The 18089-nt window shown below is 35.4% G+C and overlaps 1 protein-coding gene across 1 annotated transcript in view; it reads right to left on the reverse strand.

Annotated features, from left to right (window-relative positions):
- Positions 1-1891: 1891 nt before the first annotated feature.
- LOC127855928 (uncharacterized) overlaps positions 1892-18089 on the reverse strand; it is a 31015-nt gene continuing 14817 nt past the window's right edge. The window contains exons 6-13 of the mRNA XM_052391844.1: positions 17819-17960; positions 16519-16662; positions 14667-14882; positions 8751-8861; positions 8513-8543; positions 6875-6990; positions 3402-3486; positions 1892-3072 (exon numbers count right to left, since the gene is read on the reverse strand). Of these exons, the coding sequence (XP_052247804.1) occupies positions 2337-3072; positions 3402-3486; positions 6875-6990; positions 8513-8543; positions 8751-8861; positions 14667-14882; positions 16519-16662; positions 17819-17960 (1581 nt within the window). The 3' untranslated portion in view covers positions 1892-2336. The remainder of the gene's footprint in view (positions 3073-3401; positions 3487-6874; positions 6991-8512; positions 8544-8750; positions 8862-14666; positions 14883-16518; positions 16663-17818; positions 17961-18089) is intronic.

The following is an 18089-nucleotide window of genomic DNA, read 5'->3' on the forward strand; positions in this document are numbered from 1 at the left end:
AATACTATGTATAGGTACGGAACTGAGTTACAACACAAGAAACTGAATAAACCAATTAACTATATTTTCGCTAATCGAAAAGACGTTGTGGTAGCGCAACCGATTACGAATCCTGACGACCCTGCTTCAAATACCGGCGACGTCAGTTTTTTCATCTTTTTTTTCTAAGAATAAACATTAGTTAGTCTATTAAAACATTAAAGGTGTTTAAATAATCATATATAACGACATTTGAAAAAAAGCCCAAATCTGCTAACAATTTCCTTAAAAACGTGGATCGGAACGATATTTTGAAGAAATTATCGTGGTTACGCTTGCTGCATATATGCCAGCATTCCAATAAATATGTTCCGAACATTATTTGCTAATTTGTTAGCATACTCAGTTATGTGTTGTTCTTTACAAAGTGAATCTCGTCGTATTTGATTTTGATATAACATACTTTTTCAATGTATTTATTAACGGGGTACTTTAACTAGTTAAATGGATAAATAATTGTCTTGTTTATTGCAGAAGACTGTCGAGTTTTTTTCATGGATGTGATATCGTTAAACTTTGTTACAGCAAACATTTACATTGTGAATTTGGGCGACAAGAGAGGGAGTCAAATTATATTATTTTGATATTAATCTGCACATAAGTGTGCATGTGTGTGTTTTTGAAATTATTTTAATATTTTGAATAGGGATTAAAATCTTCAGAACGTGTGTTCCAAAATATAGCGCGCATGTAATATTTGCGTATGTAACGAAGTCGGTAAATATAACAAAAACAAAGATCTATAAATCTTTGCTGTAACTTACAATTCTATAAATATTTTTTATCAAGCACAAAATTAGATGTATCGTTCACTGGTTATGGTAAATAAAACGGCCACATCCTCATGGACAATTTGGATATTGCTTCAGATCTTTTGCTGCATGTTTTAATGCATCTGCTTTTTTAATACCATTGTCGCATACATTATTTCTTACAATACATGTTTTATCGGTATGTAATGTATTCGAGTAATGCTATATATTTTCTTCAACGTGCAGCATTATAGATATACTTAGAATGTAAGTTTATCAGTTATACGTACATGTACCGAGTACTGTTTCGTAGTCAACTGTTGTACTGAATACAATCAATGATATGCGATTAGAATGTGCTGGGCGCAGTCTAAAATACAAACGTGTTGTGGTATAAACAGCGTTTAATATTTCACTGTTGTTTTCAATGTATACACACAGCTCTTATTGCACGGACTGCTTCCATATTCGACAACTCTAAAATTGTAATGTTCAATCTACGCCAAAGATTTTTAGAAAACAAAGGGCGATATTACATAGCGTTCGATTTATGATAAATTTAACGGCTGTCATGTTATTTATGAAAACCTATTAACTAAAACCGACATAAGTTGCCAAGTGATTAGCCTGTGTGGACTGCAAATGTTAATCTGGGACGAAACTTTATATGCACATTCATTTAACCCCCTTTTCACAGAACACGGCCTATTTTAATTAGTATACATCTTTACTCAATATATAGAGGATATTTGTTGGATTCGGTGGATTATCGATTTTATTTCACGAGTGATCATAGAAAATATATATTTTTATGATCACGAGTGAATTAAAATCGATAATCCACCTAATCCAACAAATTTTCTTTTAATTTTATGCTTTTTTTCACAGTTTATGCATTGTTAGTTTAACTAAAGAATTTCGCTGGGATAATAACGTTATTTCGTAAAAAATGACGTCATTTCACAGTAAACAGTGAAAATTATCGACAATTTTCACTGATAATTTTCATTGTTTGAAACAGTGAAATCACCAGTTTTAATTCACTGATATTTCTCTATAAACCACCGGAAAGCATAAAATAAATACAACATCAACAAATGTTAATCTGGGACGACACTTTATACGCACATTCATTTAACCCCCTTTTCACAGAACACGGCCTATTTAATTAGTATACATCTTTACTTAATATATACAACATCAACAACCACGTAAAGTTTACCAAAAACATCATAAGCTTAGAGCCTCCTAGTCGATTTCCATATCGAATACACGCTCTTCATACGTTGCGGAACATCGGCTATTACTATTACAGAAATACAATGTTACATCGCAAAAGAATGCAAACAACTTACTATAATTGTATTCTGAAAACACTCGGTCAATTTCATGCTAAATGCGACCAATATCGCAAACAAAAATAATTATATTTAAAAAAATCAATCCATACAAATATCAGTGGAAATCGGAAGTTTAATAAATTCCCGTGCTAATTGAAATAATATCGATTCTGAATATCATACATGTAAGGAACTCAATACATCATTAGGAGGCAGAATTTCTCATAGGTGTCTCTCTACTAGCTCTCTTAAGCTCGCAGTGTAAAACGCTGTCTGACTTCCGACAAAGCCTTATCTCCACTTCATGATCATCGAACCTCCGAATTTGATTATCTACACGAACGTTCGTCATATTATCGGATAATCCATTTCCAGCGTAAGTAACGTTGTTCACACATTCCACTGGTCCTAACAGATCTACGTCTACTTGGTTTCCGTCAACTGTATTGTCTTTTATCTTGAAAGCAGCGCTGTCAGTTACATAAGCATTGCACTTGACCGCAACGCCGTTCGCAGTGTCTCTAGTGACATCATTTTCACACGTATCAACGTCACATTTTGCCCGAAGCAAAGAGTCATACGGATAGGTATAATTTTTTTCGCGGATGCTATCGCTATTATTCTTTCCTACCAACATCATATCGTGTGGATGCGAGTAGCTACGCTGCATGGAAACTGGCGCCTTCAGGAACTCAACTTCCGCTGGTGCGTCGTCGTTGGTGTTTAACGCTTGGTACTCGCTATTTCCGGACCCTCGTCCGATCTCATGATACAAGTTTTCCATCTTGCCATCGTTGATCTCGTCGTATACTGTTTCAGCGTCGGTGTTTCCGGTGGCAGTTGCTTGGTAACTGGCGGCGCTATATCCGGTCGAGGGGTCAGGTCGGGAGGCTGACGACGGGTTACCACAGCAACAGAGTCGGAGTGACTTCCTTTTTGTTCTAAAACAAATACAATCATGGTGGAAGTGGCTTTCGCTTTGTTCTAATCGAATACAATCATGATATTTTCAAAACGAAACCTTAAGTTACTTATTTATTATAGTTAAAATACGTTTATCTCAATTTTACTATCAAATTAAGTATTACTTAATTACTTATAAGCAAGTACATCATTATGAATTGTATTTGGTGGTAATGAAAACGTCGTAGACCGGACGGACTCTCGTGTCACATAAGTTTATCAAATCGAAACGAAAACCCTGCAAATTTAACAGTTTTAGGAGTTGGTCCGTGCATGAATGTCAAAACTGATTGGTATCCTTGGTTACCTGCGCACCCAGCAGATTACGATGCCGATTATGATAAGCGCCACGAGCAGGGCCGCGCACAGGATGATGACGAGGTGGATCATCTCTGAAAGTGGAAACGACAATCTGATGTGAACAGTGAACTCAAGAATTTAGTATTGTTACTATTAACCCATTAATGCCTAGTGGACTCTTCCATCTCTCTGAATTGGATAAATTTATTTCCAAAATTAGGGATGCCTAGTATATTTATTTCTATATTTAGAATATTTCGTTTGAAAATTCCTTTGGCGTCTCATCTGGGTCTATGCTGTTTTCCAATGCCTTTTTTCTAGACGCTATGCATAAATGGGTTAACTAGCGCCTGAACCGACAATGACCCATTGAGCTTTATCAATGTTAGTTTTGCCAAAACGCCATTTAAATATAAATAACAGAACAGCCAGGGTTGCCCTAACGACAGATTAAACATAAACAACCGACCAACAACAACAACAGCTATAACCACGTACATAATCGCGATTAGTTTAGCTTAAAAAAACAACGTTGTATACTTCTGGCAATAGATAGAATTGATTGTTGTTCGTAATAAATACTACGCTCGACAATTTAGCAACAAAAGCACAACCATTAAATCACTTAATTATAACGTCAATATGAAATATGTGCTTAAAATTTTAGACTAAACAACAGGCTTTAATGTTTAAGAATCTAGTATTTAACATATCAAAATTTCTTGCTGCCCTCGAACACGACAATGGTGAAGATGAAACCATCCAATTAACATACCAGAATATGCACACAATTAGCCAAATCAATTTTCGTGTTTGATGTATTGCTCTTTAATATTGCCGTTTGATATTATTCAAACGGCAATATTTAGTTGCAAATTAAGAGCATGTTAAACATGATTTGAAACAAGCAAACGTTCATAACAAAAATGCCGATAAAACAGTGAACAATATGTTATGCAATCTTAAAAATATCAAAAGAAGCAGTATGATGACATGAAAATAACAAGAGCACCGCCTTGCGGGTGCAGACCGCTCATCTATTTTCTTGTTAAAGGTGAAGGGACTCTCATTTTCAATCACAAAGGAGGGAGGGGTGGAGTGAAGAGGGGTGTATAGTGTGGGGGTGTGGACATTTATTACATTATCTTCCAAAAATGCGAAAAAAATGCGGAAAAAAAAATCGGGGGGGGGGGGGAGTGGGGGGGGGGTGGGGGTGCGATGGTTGGACGGTATTTCAAACATAAAATAATAAAAATAAATATTTGTGGTTTTTAACCGTTTCAAAAAAAAATAATTGGGGGGGGGGGGGTGAGGTGGGGAGGGGGTATAGTGTGAGGGTGTGGTGGTAATTTGTGAGATGATCTTAAAAACAAAAAAACAAAAAAAATAGGGGGGGGATTCGGGTGGGGGAGGGGGGGGGGGTGGGGGGGATTCTTGGGTGCGATGGTTGGACGGTATTTCAAACATAAAATAATAAAAATAAATAGTTGTGTTTTTAACCGTTTAAAAAAAATTGGGGGGGGGGGGGGGGGGTTGGGGGGTATGAGGGTGTGGTGGTCATTTAAAAAAAAAATAGGGGTGGGATTCGGGGGGGGGAGGGGGAGCACGGGGATGGTTTGGGTGGAGTCTATTGTGGTATGTCAGGTAAGAGTAGTTTTGTCAAAGTATCAATCAAAGCTAATCATAAATAAAGAAGTTATGGCAATTTTAGCAAAATTTAATAATTTGACCTTGAGAGTCAAGGTCATTCAACGGTCAAGGTAAAATTCAACTAGCCAGGTACAGTAACCTCATGATAGCATGAAAGTATTTGAAATTTGAAAGCAATAGCCTTGATACTTAAGAAGTAAAGTGGATCGAAACACAAAATTTAACCATATATTCAAAGTTACTAAGTCAAAAAAGGGCCATAATTCCGTAAAAATGACATCCAGAGTTATGCAACTTGTACTTTTACTGTACCCTTATGATAGTTTGCGAGTGTTCCAAGTATGAAAGCAATATCTATGATACTTTAGGGATAAAGTGGACCAAAACACAAAACATAACCAAATTTTCAATTTTCAAAGTATAAAGGGCCCATAATTCCGTCCAAATGCCAGTCAGAGTTACATAACTTTGCCTGCACAGTCCCCTTATGATAGTTAATAAGTGTTGCAAGTATGAAAGCAATAGCTTTGATACTGTAGGAATAAAGTGGACCTAAACACAGAACTTAACAAAATTTTCAATTTTCTAAGTATAAAAATGGCACATATTTATGTCAAAATGCCAGTCAGAGTTACATTACTTTGCCTGCACAGTCACCTTATGATAGTTAGTAAGTGGTGCAATTATGAAAGCAATAGCTTTGATACTTAAGGAATAAAATGGACCTAAACACAAAACTTAACCAAAATGTTCAATTTTCTAAGTATAAAAAGGGCACATAATTCTGTCAAAATGCACGCCAGAGTTATCTAACTTTTCCTGCCCAGTCCCCTCATGATAGTAAGTAAGTGTACCAAGTTTGAATGCAATAGCATTGATACTTTCTGAAAAAAGTGGACCTAAACGCAAAACTTAACCAAAATTTTCAATTTTCTAAGTATAAAAAGGGCACATAATTCAGTCAAAATGCACGCAAGAGTTATCTAACTTTGCCTGCCCAGTCCCCTCATGATAGTAAGTAAGTGTACCAAGTATGAATGCAATAGCATTGATACTTTCTGAGAAAAGTGGACCTAAACGCAAAACTTAACCGGACGCCGACGCCAACGCCGACGCCAAGGTGATGACAATAGCTCATAATTTTTTTTCAAAAAAAGATGAGCTAAAATGCATTTAGAAAAATATCTGTTACATGTATAACCATGCGAGATTAATTGAAATTGCTGCAATCTGATCATGCCACTGCATTATATTCGGTTTTGGAAATAACAAGTACATACAAATTGCAAGCAGCATTTAAATGTTCTAAGTGGCTCCTGGAATTCAGGTTTCATAAACATTTTAACAACATTTTAAAAATCTATGCCCATTTATTTTTACTCAAATCAATGCAGAAAGAAAACATTGCGGACGATAGTATACCCCGATTTATTAATTTAACGCACATACAAAATCTACATCTATCAAGACAAGAATGGGAGGGAAAAGGAGAAGATTATAAACCCCAAAACCATCAATCCGATTTATGTTAATCTTTTTAATGCTCCAAAGATAAAAAGAACAGTAAAAAGGAAAAAAAGGCATTCATCGTAAATATATTAAAGTAGCAGTTAAGTCTAAAACACATGAACAAGAACAAAGCAATAAATGCACACGAAAATAAAAAACTAAGCAACAAAATGACACAGAAAAGATAAGCAAACCACAAAATAAGTAGCGAAAACGTCGTGCGGCGAGGTCTAGACTTATTCTATAGCACGGAGGACAAGACGGTGCCAGTCACATTCACCAGGACTAGGCGGGCGGATGCAACGTAAGGGACACTATTACCGTCCTGTGGACTGTACTCCTGCTTTAGGCCGGGACCCTGTGGGTCCGGCGTAATATTCAAAACCGGAGTACCTTGTCGGCTCACGTCCTCTGTAGTTCCGGTAGTAGTAGATTCACTGGAAAAATGAAAATAATAGCGAGTACAAGTAAAACATTGATATGTATCAATTAAAGGGATCTTTTCACGCTTTGGTAAATTGACAAAATTGAAAAAAGTTGTTTCAGATTCGCAAATTTTCGTTTTAGTTATGATATTTGTGAGGAAACAGTAATACTGAACATTTACCATGGTCTAATATAGCCATTATATGCATCTTTTGACGATTTTAAAACCTAAAAATTATAAAGCGTTGCAACGCGAAACGATTGAATAATTTGGAGAGTTCTGTTTTTGTCGTTAAATTTTGTGAAACTACGAAGATTGCTTATATAAGGTATAAAATACGTCAAGTATGTGTACTCGGCGGAATAGCTCAGTAGGCTAAAGCGTTTTTACTTCAGGACTCTGGCAGGACTCCAGGGGTCACTGGTTCGAAACTTGGACCGGGCAATGTTCATTTCCTTTTTTAAATTTTATTCTCGATTTTTTACTGGAGCTGTTACGATAGAATGCTTACATTTATCGATATAAAGCATTTAATGAATAAGTTAAAAAATGCCAAAATCTGTGAAAAGGCCCCTTTAAATTACGTAAAAACATGTTGTAAAGGTATGGACAATATTTAGTTTTGTTTGTTCCAAAGCTCCTTAGGGTTACGGTATTCTTTAAATAAATAAAATCCCTCAGGTTACTGGCAATTTATTGTTGAGGTTTTTTATGATAAAAATGTTTTGAACAAGTTATATTTGCTGAGTATGTTAACCTTGTAAGTAAAAAAATGTCGCGTAAAACAAAGCATAAATAACTAGCGAGAAGGATGCCAGTGCATAACGTTGTACCCGGTATTTACGAAAATATGTCACACAACCATTTACGCCATTTACATTACGAACAACGAAAGCGCGCATCACTCAATCGTTACGCCAAAATTGGCAAGCTAATGCGTTACACGTATCAATAGCAAAAAATTATCTCAAATTTTGCCCAAGTACGAATCAAATTGAGATTTCTTACGGGGCTTTGAAAAAACAAGCTCAATCCGATAGCACGTACATCAAAGTAGATCGTACTTTTTTCATGACCGCTGGAACAAATGACATTATGTTAATGTTTAGCACCCCTTTCCGTTGGTGCTCTATAATCTAAATAATGTATAAAATTATCATTAAAAAATATTGACGATGCTGCGCAAAACAATAAGCTTGCAGTAAAGAAACATGGACTGTTTGTTTGCAAAGGTGATAACTTGCTAACTTGCTAACAGATCCTCAGGAATAGATGAATAACAGAAATCTTGAGGAAACAATTGGTAAGCACGGGTGTGAAGTTGTTTGCAGGCGAAATTGAATACTTAAAATTCACGTTGCATAGTTTAAGCGATTGACAGGTACCAGTGATACTACCAAAAATAAAGACAGAACAGGGCATCTGAACTTCATACAGTTAACACAATGTAATTTCGCGTTCTCGGGTTTAGCAATATCTTCATGTAAAGGTAGCTATGTAATGTAAAAAAATAAAATAATAAAGTGATATACCGAGACCCTCCATCAGGTGACTTGGTAGTATCTGAAAAATACAAAAATAACATTTTCATTACTAAAAAAATACAGCATAATATGTGGTTTTCGTTTACCTGCCATTCAACTAATAGACGCATTATCATGAAGAATGCTCTTATTAAAAATATCCTTGTCTGCATGATTTATTAATAAATAATTGACTTTTTACGATATATGATGTGCAAATAAAATTCTATTAGCATGCACAATTTACCTATGACGCAAGAAAACAGGTGAGGATTGTCGCACGAGACGAGAGCAGTACTTCCGTTTCCCGTCATCGAGAAACACCACTTGGGATTCAGTGCGGCCAACGAAGATTTGTCTGAAGGAAAAAAACACGATGTTCAATGTATACAATACCGAAGTTTTTTAACTTTTTGTTATTGAGTGTCAACCAGTTAATGAGAAAGATGAAAAAGAGAAACACCACTTGGGATTGCGCGCCGACAACGAAGTTTTGTCTGAACAAAAAACATTTTCCATTCATCAAATAGCGAAATATTTATACATTTTATAGAATGCCAACCAATAAATGACATATTTTCGCAACAAATCGAAGTAAATATTTAAATAAATATTAGGGATCTTTTCACGCTTTGGTAACTTGACAAAATTGAAAAAAGTTGTTTCAGATTCGCACATTTTCGTTTTAGTTATGATATTTGTGAGGAAACAGTAATACTGAACATTTACCATGGTGTAACATAGCCATTATATGCATCTTTTGACGATTTTAAAACCTAAAAATTATAAAGCGTTGCAACGCGAAACGATTGAATAATTTGGAGAGTTCTGTTTTTGTCGTTAAATTTTGTGAAACTACGAAGATTGCTTATATAAGGTATAAAATACGTCCAGTATGTGTACTCGGCGGAATAGCTCAGTAGGCTAAAGCGTTTTTACTTCAGGACTCTGGCAGGACTCCAGGGGTCACTGGTTCGAAACCTGCTCTGGGCAATGTTCTTTTCCTTTTTTAAATTTTATTCTTGATTTTTTACTGGAGCTTTTACGATCCAATGTTTACATTTATAAATATAAAGCATTTAATGAATAAGTTAAAAAATGCCAAAATCTGTGAAAAGGCCCCTTTAAAGCACAAACGACTGTTTTTAAGTTTTCAATTACCGTTATTGATCAAAGAAAGGTAATTAACTTTTCAAAAGATATTTTCCATGTTGGGGCAATATTGCAATGACACAAAACCAAAATCACTGCAAAACTAAATCGTGATACATCGACTATCTCCGTAATCCTCCGTAAGATTTAAGCAATAAATCGTCTCAATCGTGATACATCGGCTATCTCGGATTCCTCCTGAAAACATCTTTTGGAATGATAAATAATCATATTATAACGAAAAATCAACTTTTCTATATATAAAAAATCACTATCAAATATATATATAACAAGGTATCCAACTCGAAATCATCCGAAAACGGGGTGCATCGTTTAAAACAGCCATTACTTCATCAATTTTGCAGCGATTTTCACAATCTTGGTCTTATTCAACGCAGAAATAAATTTCATTTCTGGAAATGTATATTTCTTGCAATATTTTTACAAATTCTTGGTCAACTTTTAAGAAATAACACGATACACAACTCGTGTGACCCAGTTGTGATCGATCAGACAGTACCGGGTTATTCATGACTGAAATCTTCACGGAGTAAAGGGCATTTTCCCTGCAAAGTTCACGAACCTCGATACCATAATTCAACTAAACGTATGAAAAAACAGTCTTACCGTGCTTGCCGTTGCACTATGCATCAAAACTAACTGTCCAGCGCATTTTGAAACCTTTGTTTACATACATTTCAACAAACTGACATTTTAAACACACGAGTGATTTCATTGGTCCAATGCGGAGGTGTCTTTACAACTGGAGATTTCATTCATAAATACGGTATGATCGATCACAACTGGGTCAAGCGAATTGTGTATAGCGTTATTTCGTAAAATTTGACACAGCATGTGTAGAAATATAACAAGATAAATACATTTCCTGAAAGGAAATTCATTTCTGCGTTGAATAAGACCGGGTTCATGAAAATCGCTGCAAAATTAATTTAGTAATGGCTGTTCAAAACGATGCACCCCGTTTTCGGATGATTTCGAGTTGGATACCTTGTTATTTATAAAACGATAGTGATTTTTTTTATAGAAAAGTTGATTTTTCGTTATAACATGATTATTTATCATTCAAAAAGATGTTTTCACGAATTATTATCATAGCCACACGCTAACCACCTGTGTGTCCAGCGCGTGTGCCGGGAAAACAGGGCTTAATGTATTTTTGTAAGCTCTATAATATTTATATCCAATCTGTATGAAGAAATGTCGGTGAACATTAATCCGGTGTTAATTTTTGAAAATATTGAGGCATCCATTAATTATGGATCTAAAACGGAGCATTAATCCGCATTGAAAAATACACCGGGCATATTGCATATTGGGAGCTAGTCAACTCGTACCTTAGTCAACTCGTACCTTCGGTCAACTCGTACCCGATTTTTGGTCAACTCGTACCCCCACTAGTCAACTCGTACCCGAATTGGTCAACACGTACCCTCCTTAAAATTATTTATATATATCAAAGACGTGAAATATGTTTTTGATATGAATATAGATAAAGGTTATAAAAAAAAAGTTTTTTTTTCAAAAGTAGAGTAGTAGACAAGTTCATTATTTTTCACACGTGTATAAATATAAAGGACGTGTTTGTCGGCGTTTTGTTTGATAAAATGTTGACTTATAACACCTTTATGACAACAGGACCGTCGGCGATTTGTTAAACAATTTGTTTGTCGTGCATCTAAAATGAAATTGGCCTCAAAGAAAATGTTCAATTATAATAAAAACATTAAGGTATAAGATTATTATTATTTAATTATATAAATATTAAAATGGTAAGCAGCGCAACTTAAAGGCCAATTTTGTAAATTATGTGAACGGTCTCTAAATGGAGAGATAAAACGTCAATTCATATTAAAACTTGTATAAGCAAACCAAAAATGACCGATATATACGATAAATTACGTCTTCGGTGATAGGTTTCTCTTCCGCAATTGACAAAGTAACACGACTAAATGTACGTTAGAGTAAGAGTATCTTTGCTTGATGTATTAATTCAATACATTAACTTTTGGACTTGGATGTATTGGACTTTGAAACAGTATGTAAAGAACTGAATAAAGAACACAGAACTATCAATAGAGTTATCTGTATACGAGTTATAACGCAACAATTGTATAAATCGTCCGCAGATTCCTTCTTTGTATATCTGTCCGCAAATCCATATAGATTTTTTTGGCGGCCGATTGCAGTATTCTGCGCTCAGCCGCCATTGGTGTGTTGTACTATGTACACTAATACCAAGGTTAGCAGAAAGCAGGCCCCATATGTATATACAATGAGAACTGATGTATTTATGGAACGTGAATTATATATAACTAATTTACGTTTTTAAATAACTAATTCAATATTGCTTACAGTTAATTTAAAAAAATAAAATGGCATTGTCATAATAGAATTTGGCATTAATCTTATTTTTGCCACAATACAAAAAAAATGAAACAAAGAAATTTGTATCAGAACGATTTGTATACTTTTTAGGTGTCACACTTGCTCAGTACAACATAATTATTTGGTCAACTCGTACCTGCAATAAACATAAAAAACATCAAATGCACTGATGTATTTATGGAACGTGAATTATATATAACTAATTTACGTTTTAAAATAACTAATTCAATATTGCTTACAGTTAATTTAAAAAAAAATAAAATGGCATTGTCATAATAGAATTTGGCATTAATCTTATTTTTGCCACAATACAAAAAAAATGAAACAAAGAAATTTGTATCAGAACGATTTGTATACTTTTTAGTTGTCACACTTGCTCAGTACAACAGAATTATTTGGTCAACTCGTACCTGCAATAAACATAAAAAACATCAAATGCATGCAAACACCCATCGCAATTTGTTTCCATAAAGAACAAATATTAAAAAGGTACGAGTTGACCAATCTGAAAAATGACTAAAGTACGAGTTGACCAAATCGGGTACGAGTTGACTAGGGTACGAGTTGACTTAGGTACGAGTTGACTGGAAACCTGCATATTAGATCGGACACATGAAATTATTTCGAAAGAAAGCAATAAGAGTTTCAATTCTACATGAGTAAGTCTCGCTGCGCACGATTACGCTCTTACTGCTCGTATATATTTGACTCTTGGCAAATACCTAGTGTTTTATTTTGCTTAATCTAAATTGTGTCACGCATCTATATGTACTTAAAGCAGCATGACCAACAGCTCTTTCATATGTGAAAGAGATTGACACGAAATACCTACCCATCTATAATAAAGTTTATATGTGCACTTCAATATTATAGTTTTATAGCATTTTATGTGGTGCAATATAAAACTACTCTAGTACATTTGAAATTATGTAATGGATTTCCTCTCAACATACATGCAGAGTTTCAGATAACTTTTTCAGCAAAATCTTGGTTTACACTCTATAAAAAAATCCAGCCTTAAAGTCTATTATTAATTCCTTTTTTTCAGGTAAGTATAATTTTTGCCACATCCGCATTTAGGTTTATAGTCTAAGAAGAGCTCATGACAATTGCCGGGTTACATCAGACTTTTTGCGATAAAAGGACCAGATTATGGAAAACATTCGGCTTTTCGACTGTTTTAAAGATGGTCTGTTATTCATAATAACGTAAAAGTGCTGCTGATTTCATAATTGTAATGAGGGCCTAGACGAGTGGGAACTCATTGATAGAATGTTTACATTATATGCATTGATCTTGAGTTTTACGCATGATCACACATTTTGAATTCTTATTTTATTTTTCCAATGTGTAACCGTACGCACAGAATTTAAGTCTACTTTTTTACTAAATTTAATTCATTTTTTTACGACTTTAAGCGTCTTATCTGGAGCTCTGCATATATGCATTAGTAGCATATATTGAAATATATCCATAGAATTTCTTTGGTTATTGAAGGTAAATTACTGTACAAAATTTATGGCTAGTCATTAACCAAAAAAAGTTACGTCTACAAACACGCGGTAAATTTCGGTTCAGTAGCAAATATCTTACAAAGAGGCACAACTTCTCCTATAACATAAAATTTCCGTTGTACGCCGTAAATTTCCGTAGTCGTCCGTAGCATTTCGGAACGACTGTCAATTGACATCATTGTATCATGCATGATTGTATGTTGCTTTGTGCTTGGGTGAAACTCACATCTTGCCATCGCGTTAATTTATTCAACGCATCAATATTTGATTCTATTATGCACTGCGCCTATTGCACAAGTCTCTCTGCACAAACCAACATACACATATGTAGCATGCAATTAACGCACAAGAATGTTGCATCTGTACACATTCATGATACCATTAAGCAGAATGTAAATAGACATTGGAAATCAGGCAAGATGTAAGTGTCATCAAGCATGAAAAGGTGTCTACATACGAATTGAAAGTACCATCAAGAATCACGACACAGTCACAAAGAAGGATGTAATTTTTACCTCAATACCCTTCCATAGATTTCAGACGTATTAAATTAATTCTTAAATCTTATTATGCCGACACAAAGTGCAAGAAAAACTGTCCTCTATGCACTAAAGACTTTTGCAAATGTATTTTAATAACGTGAGATATTTGCAATAATAAAGTTCTTTACGGTGTGTTTACATTCTGTCGAGCCCTTGTGTAAAACCCTAAAAATCCCTTTGATTCTGCACCCTGTATAAAAAGAATAAGTATTCACTACTAAATCACTCAAATATAATAAAAAAAGACAATATAGTAAAACATTGAGCTGAGACGGGTTACATTCCTATATAAAACGGCAGAAAAAGAAGGTACAAAACAGTCCATTTTCAAGTGTGTCGATTTCTCGCTTGCTTTTTCAATGACATTACTTTTGTATTGTTTGAATCGATTCAGCTCTGAATGCCTTTCAAACAAAGTGTGGTTATGAGAGTCTCTTTGGGAAAATTTGTTTTGTTTGTTATTTGTAAAAGTAATTGCTTTAACATTGATTGTGTTAAGGAAATTTGTCAGTATATTGTGACCTTAATATAGCAAGTACAACTACGTACTCAGTTCTGGGTCAATATCAGTGCGCATGCGCGTCAAGTCTACCCACAATCCAAAATAGTCTCCGTAAAATGATCGTTTTTTGTCGAGCACGCTATTTCCTACGAGTTTCAAGTCGCCGGATTTCTTTCCACATTGTTTGCGAGCCATCTCGACGGAACCCATATCGCCCGCAGACTGCATATATAGTAGGTCCAGGTCACTTTTGCTGTCTGTAACTGTGAACAGAGTTGCCAAATGGCTTTAGAACTTTCTCTTTAAATTTACATCCTATGACAAACACGGTTTTCTTCAATTAACGTTTCAGTATAAGCGAATAACAGTAGGTATAATTCGTAATATGATTGATTTGAAGTAAACTCACAAAGCAGTAAAAGCTGTGATGTTAAGATAAGTTTTGCTACACAGAGTGCAGAGGGTTTTAATTGAGAAATCCACATTGATTTTGTATTGGTATAACGGGACCACAGGTGGTTAGCGTGTGGCTATGATATTAATTAGTGAAAACATCATTTTGAATGATAAATAATCATATTATAACGAAAAATTAACTTTTCTGAAAAAAAAAATTTCACTATCAAATATATATATATCAAGGTATGCAACTCAAAATCACCCCAAAACGGGGTGCATCGCTTTGAACAGCCATATCTTCATCAATTGTGCAGCGATTTTCACGATCTCGGTCTTATTCAACGCAGAAATGAATTTCCTTTCTGGAAATGTATATGTCTTGCAATATTTTTACAAATGCTGGGTCAACTTTTAAGAAATAACACGATACACAACACGCATGACCCAGTTGACAGTGATCATGTATTCTTTATGAATGAAATCTCCAGTTGTAAAGACACACCTCCGCATTGGACCAATGAAATCACTCGTATGTTTAAAATGTCAGTTAGTTGAAATGTATGTAAACAAAGGTTTCAAACGGCGCTGGACAGTTAGTCTTGATGCAGAATGTAACGACAAGAACGGTAATAATGTTTTTTCATACGTTTTATTGAATTATGGTATCGAACTACATGAACTTTGTAGGGAAGTTGCCCTTTACTCCGTGAAGATTTCAGTCTTAAAGACAGCATGATCACTGTCAACTGGGTCATGCGTGTTGTGTATCGTGTTATTTCTTAAAAGTTGACCCAGCATTTGTTAAAATATTGCAAGACATATACATTTCCAGAAAGGAAATTCATTTCTGCGTTGAATAAGACCGAGATCGTGAAAATCGCTGCAAAATTTATGAAGATATGGCTGTTCAAAGCGATGCACCCCGTTTTGGGGTGATTTTGAGTTGCATACCTTGTTATATATATATTTGATAGTGAAATATTTTTTTTTTCAGAAAAGTTAATTTTTCGTTATAATATGATTATTTATCATTCAAAATGATGTTTTCACTAATTAATATCATAGCCACACGCTAACCACCTGTGAACGGGACAATGAACAGCGATGATTCTTTTCGGAAATTCTGTTGTTTTTTTTTTCAAATTTAAAACTTTTTTTACTATGAAGGATACCGGGATAAAGCGCTGTTTATATATCTGTTCAACAACGATAATTATGCATGTGTACAGAAAAAAAGCATAACATTAATAAGCAACGTCATGCGAAATAGGGCTTCCGCCATATGCAGCCATCGCAGCTCCAGACAAGCCTCTGCAGTCGCGCAGACAGGTCAGGAGCTACAATGTTCGCTAATAAAAACCAAACAAACCCTGCTGGACTGTATAGCAGACAAGGTAGCTCCTGACCTCATCTGTAGCTACGTTAGTCGCATATGGCATAATTCCCACTTTTGCATGAAGCTGCTCAACTAATAAAACTTATTAAGTTATCGTGACTAACACTGCTGGCAGATGTGCCCCTTGTTCTCCTCACACCGGTGGCTGGTCAACTGGGAGGGCCCTATTTTTTTCGTGGTCAATACCGCGCACTGCGTCAAAGCATCAGCACCAGGTCCGCTGTAGCTGTAAAATATGTCGTCCGACGCTGAAAATAGAATGGTAAATACAGAAAAAAATGAATACATTACAGTAGTGACTTATAAGCTAAGTGTATCATTAAACGAGAATAAACGTTTGATAGGTATGGATTGGGATAGTAGCATGTTACAAATACTCTCACATAAAAAACGCGAATGTTTTTAAAAAAGACGCATGCTTAAAATGTTGATTCACATCTTCACAACAGTTATGAATACACCAATGTTTACATGGGGCCCAGACATGTATAGGGCTCTTATATCCTCTCAGCGGTTACTTCCTTCAGCGGTTTAACCCATTTATACCTAGTGGACTCTCCCATCCTTCTAAATTTGATCAATTTATTTCCAAAATTAGGGATGTCTAGTATACTTTTTTCTATATTTAGAATATTTCTAACAGAAATTCTTTTAAGCAAACAGCGCAGACCCTGATGAGACACCGCATCATGCGGCGGCATCTGGGTCTACGCTGTTTGCCAATGCCTTATTTCTAGACGCTAGGCATAAATGGGTTAACGGACACCACAGTTTACCCTATTGAAACCCTTCACGAAATGCCATTTAAATGAATCTTTGTGTCCGTAAATACGAACATTATTGACCTTTTAACCTTTTAGAAATCTGATTAATTTATCAACGCAAGAAGTGAAAGAAAAGAAACTCAAACTAAAGATGTTTGTGAAACGTGTATGCCCTCGACTCGAAGCAAAGTCGTCGATGTAGCATTGACCATTATTCTCTTGAAAATCAGTATGGTCATTCTTTTTCAAGACTAACCCGATACTAATTTATAGGAGCTAAAGAACCATCTATATTTTGTGTTAAACGCATTTCCTGCTACAAGTCCCTGTGACCTTCCCCTTCGCATGTTGATCAGAACTTACATTGTCAGACCTACCTACAGACCGACGGACAAATGCAAAGCAATATACCTCCAAAGGAAACAGCTATAACATGTAACACGAAAGATATTCATCGATCGTCATTATGTGTGTTGATGTGGCGGATTTAATTACCGGTAGATCCTCGCGAGGAGTTTTATTCGCAACCAGTCCAATTTTGGCACAGAGTTTGCCACTCTATAGTTGAACCAATCAAGCAAGCTGCTTCAGTGGAAGAATGTATGGTAATTCACATTCAAATAAATAACACTCGTCTCACCAGTTGTGAAAATGTTCCAGTACTGTTGATCCTGACTGCCGCAGTACCATTTTTTGTCGTCTCCCGGGCACAGGGCCGAGCACAGATATGGTCGCACCTCAGACACTACAGCGTCGGGCTTCACGCATGCGCACTGGGTGCCCTAGAGCATGGAATACCAAACACAGGCTGAAAACCATGTTCAGTCTAAATGTTGGGAAAATATTGAATATTTGTCGGCAAATAATAAGAGTTTTGAGCACCGTTTTTAAAGAAAAATATAAGAATTTCT

This window comes from Dreissena polymorpha, chromosome 13 (assembly GCF_020536995.1).
Source record: "Dreissena polymorpha isolate Duluth1 chromosome 13, UMN_Dpol_1.0, whole genome shotgun sequence".
NCBI classification, from domain to species: Eukaryota; Metazoa; Mollusca; class Bivalvia; order Myida; family Dreissenidae; genus Dreissena; species Dreissena polymorpha.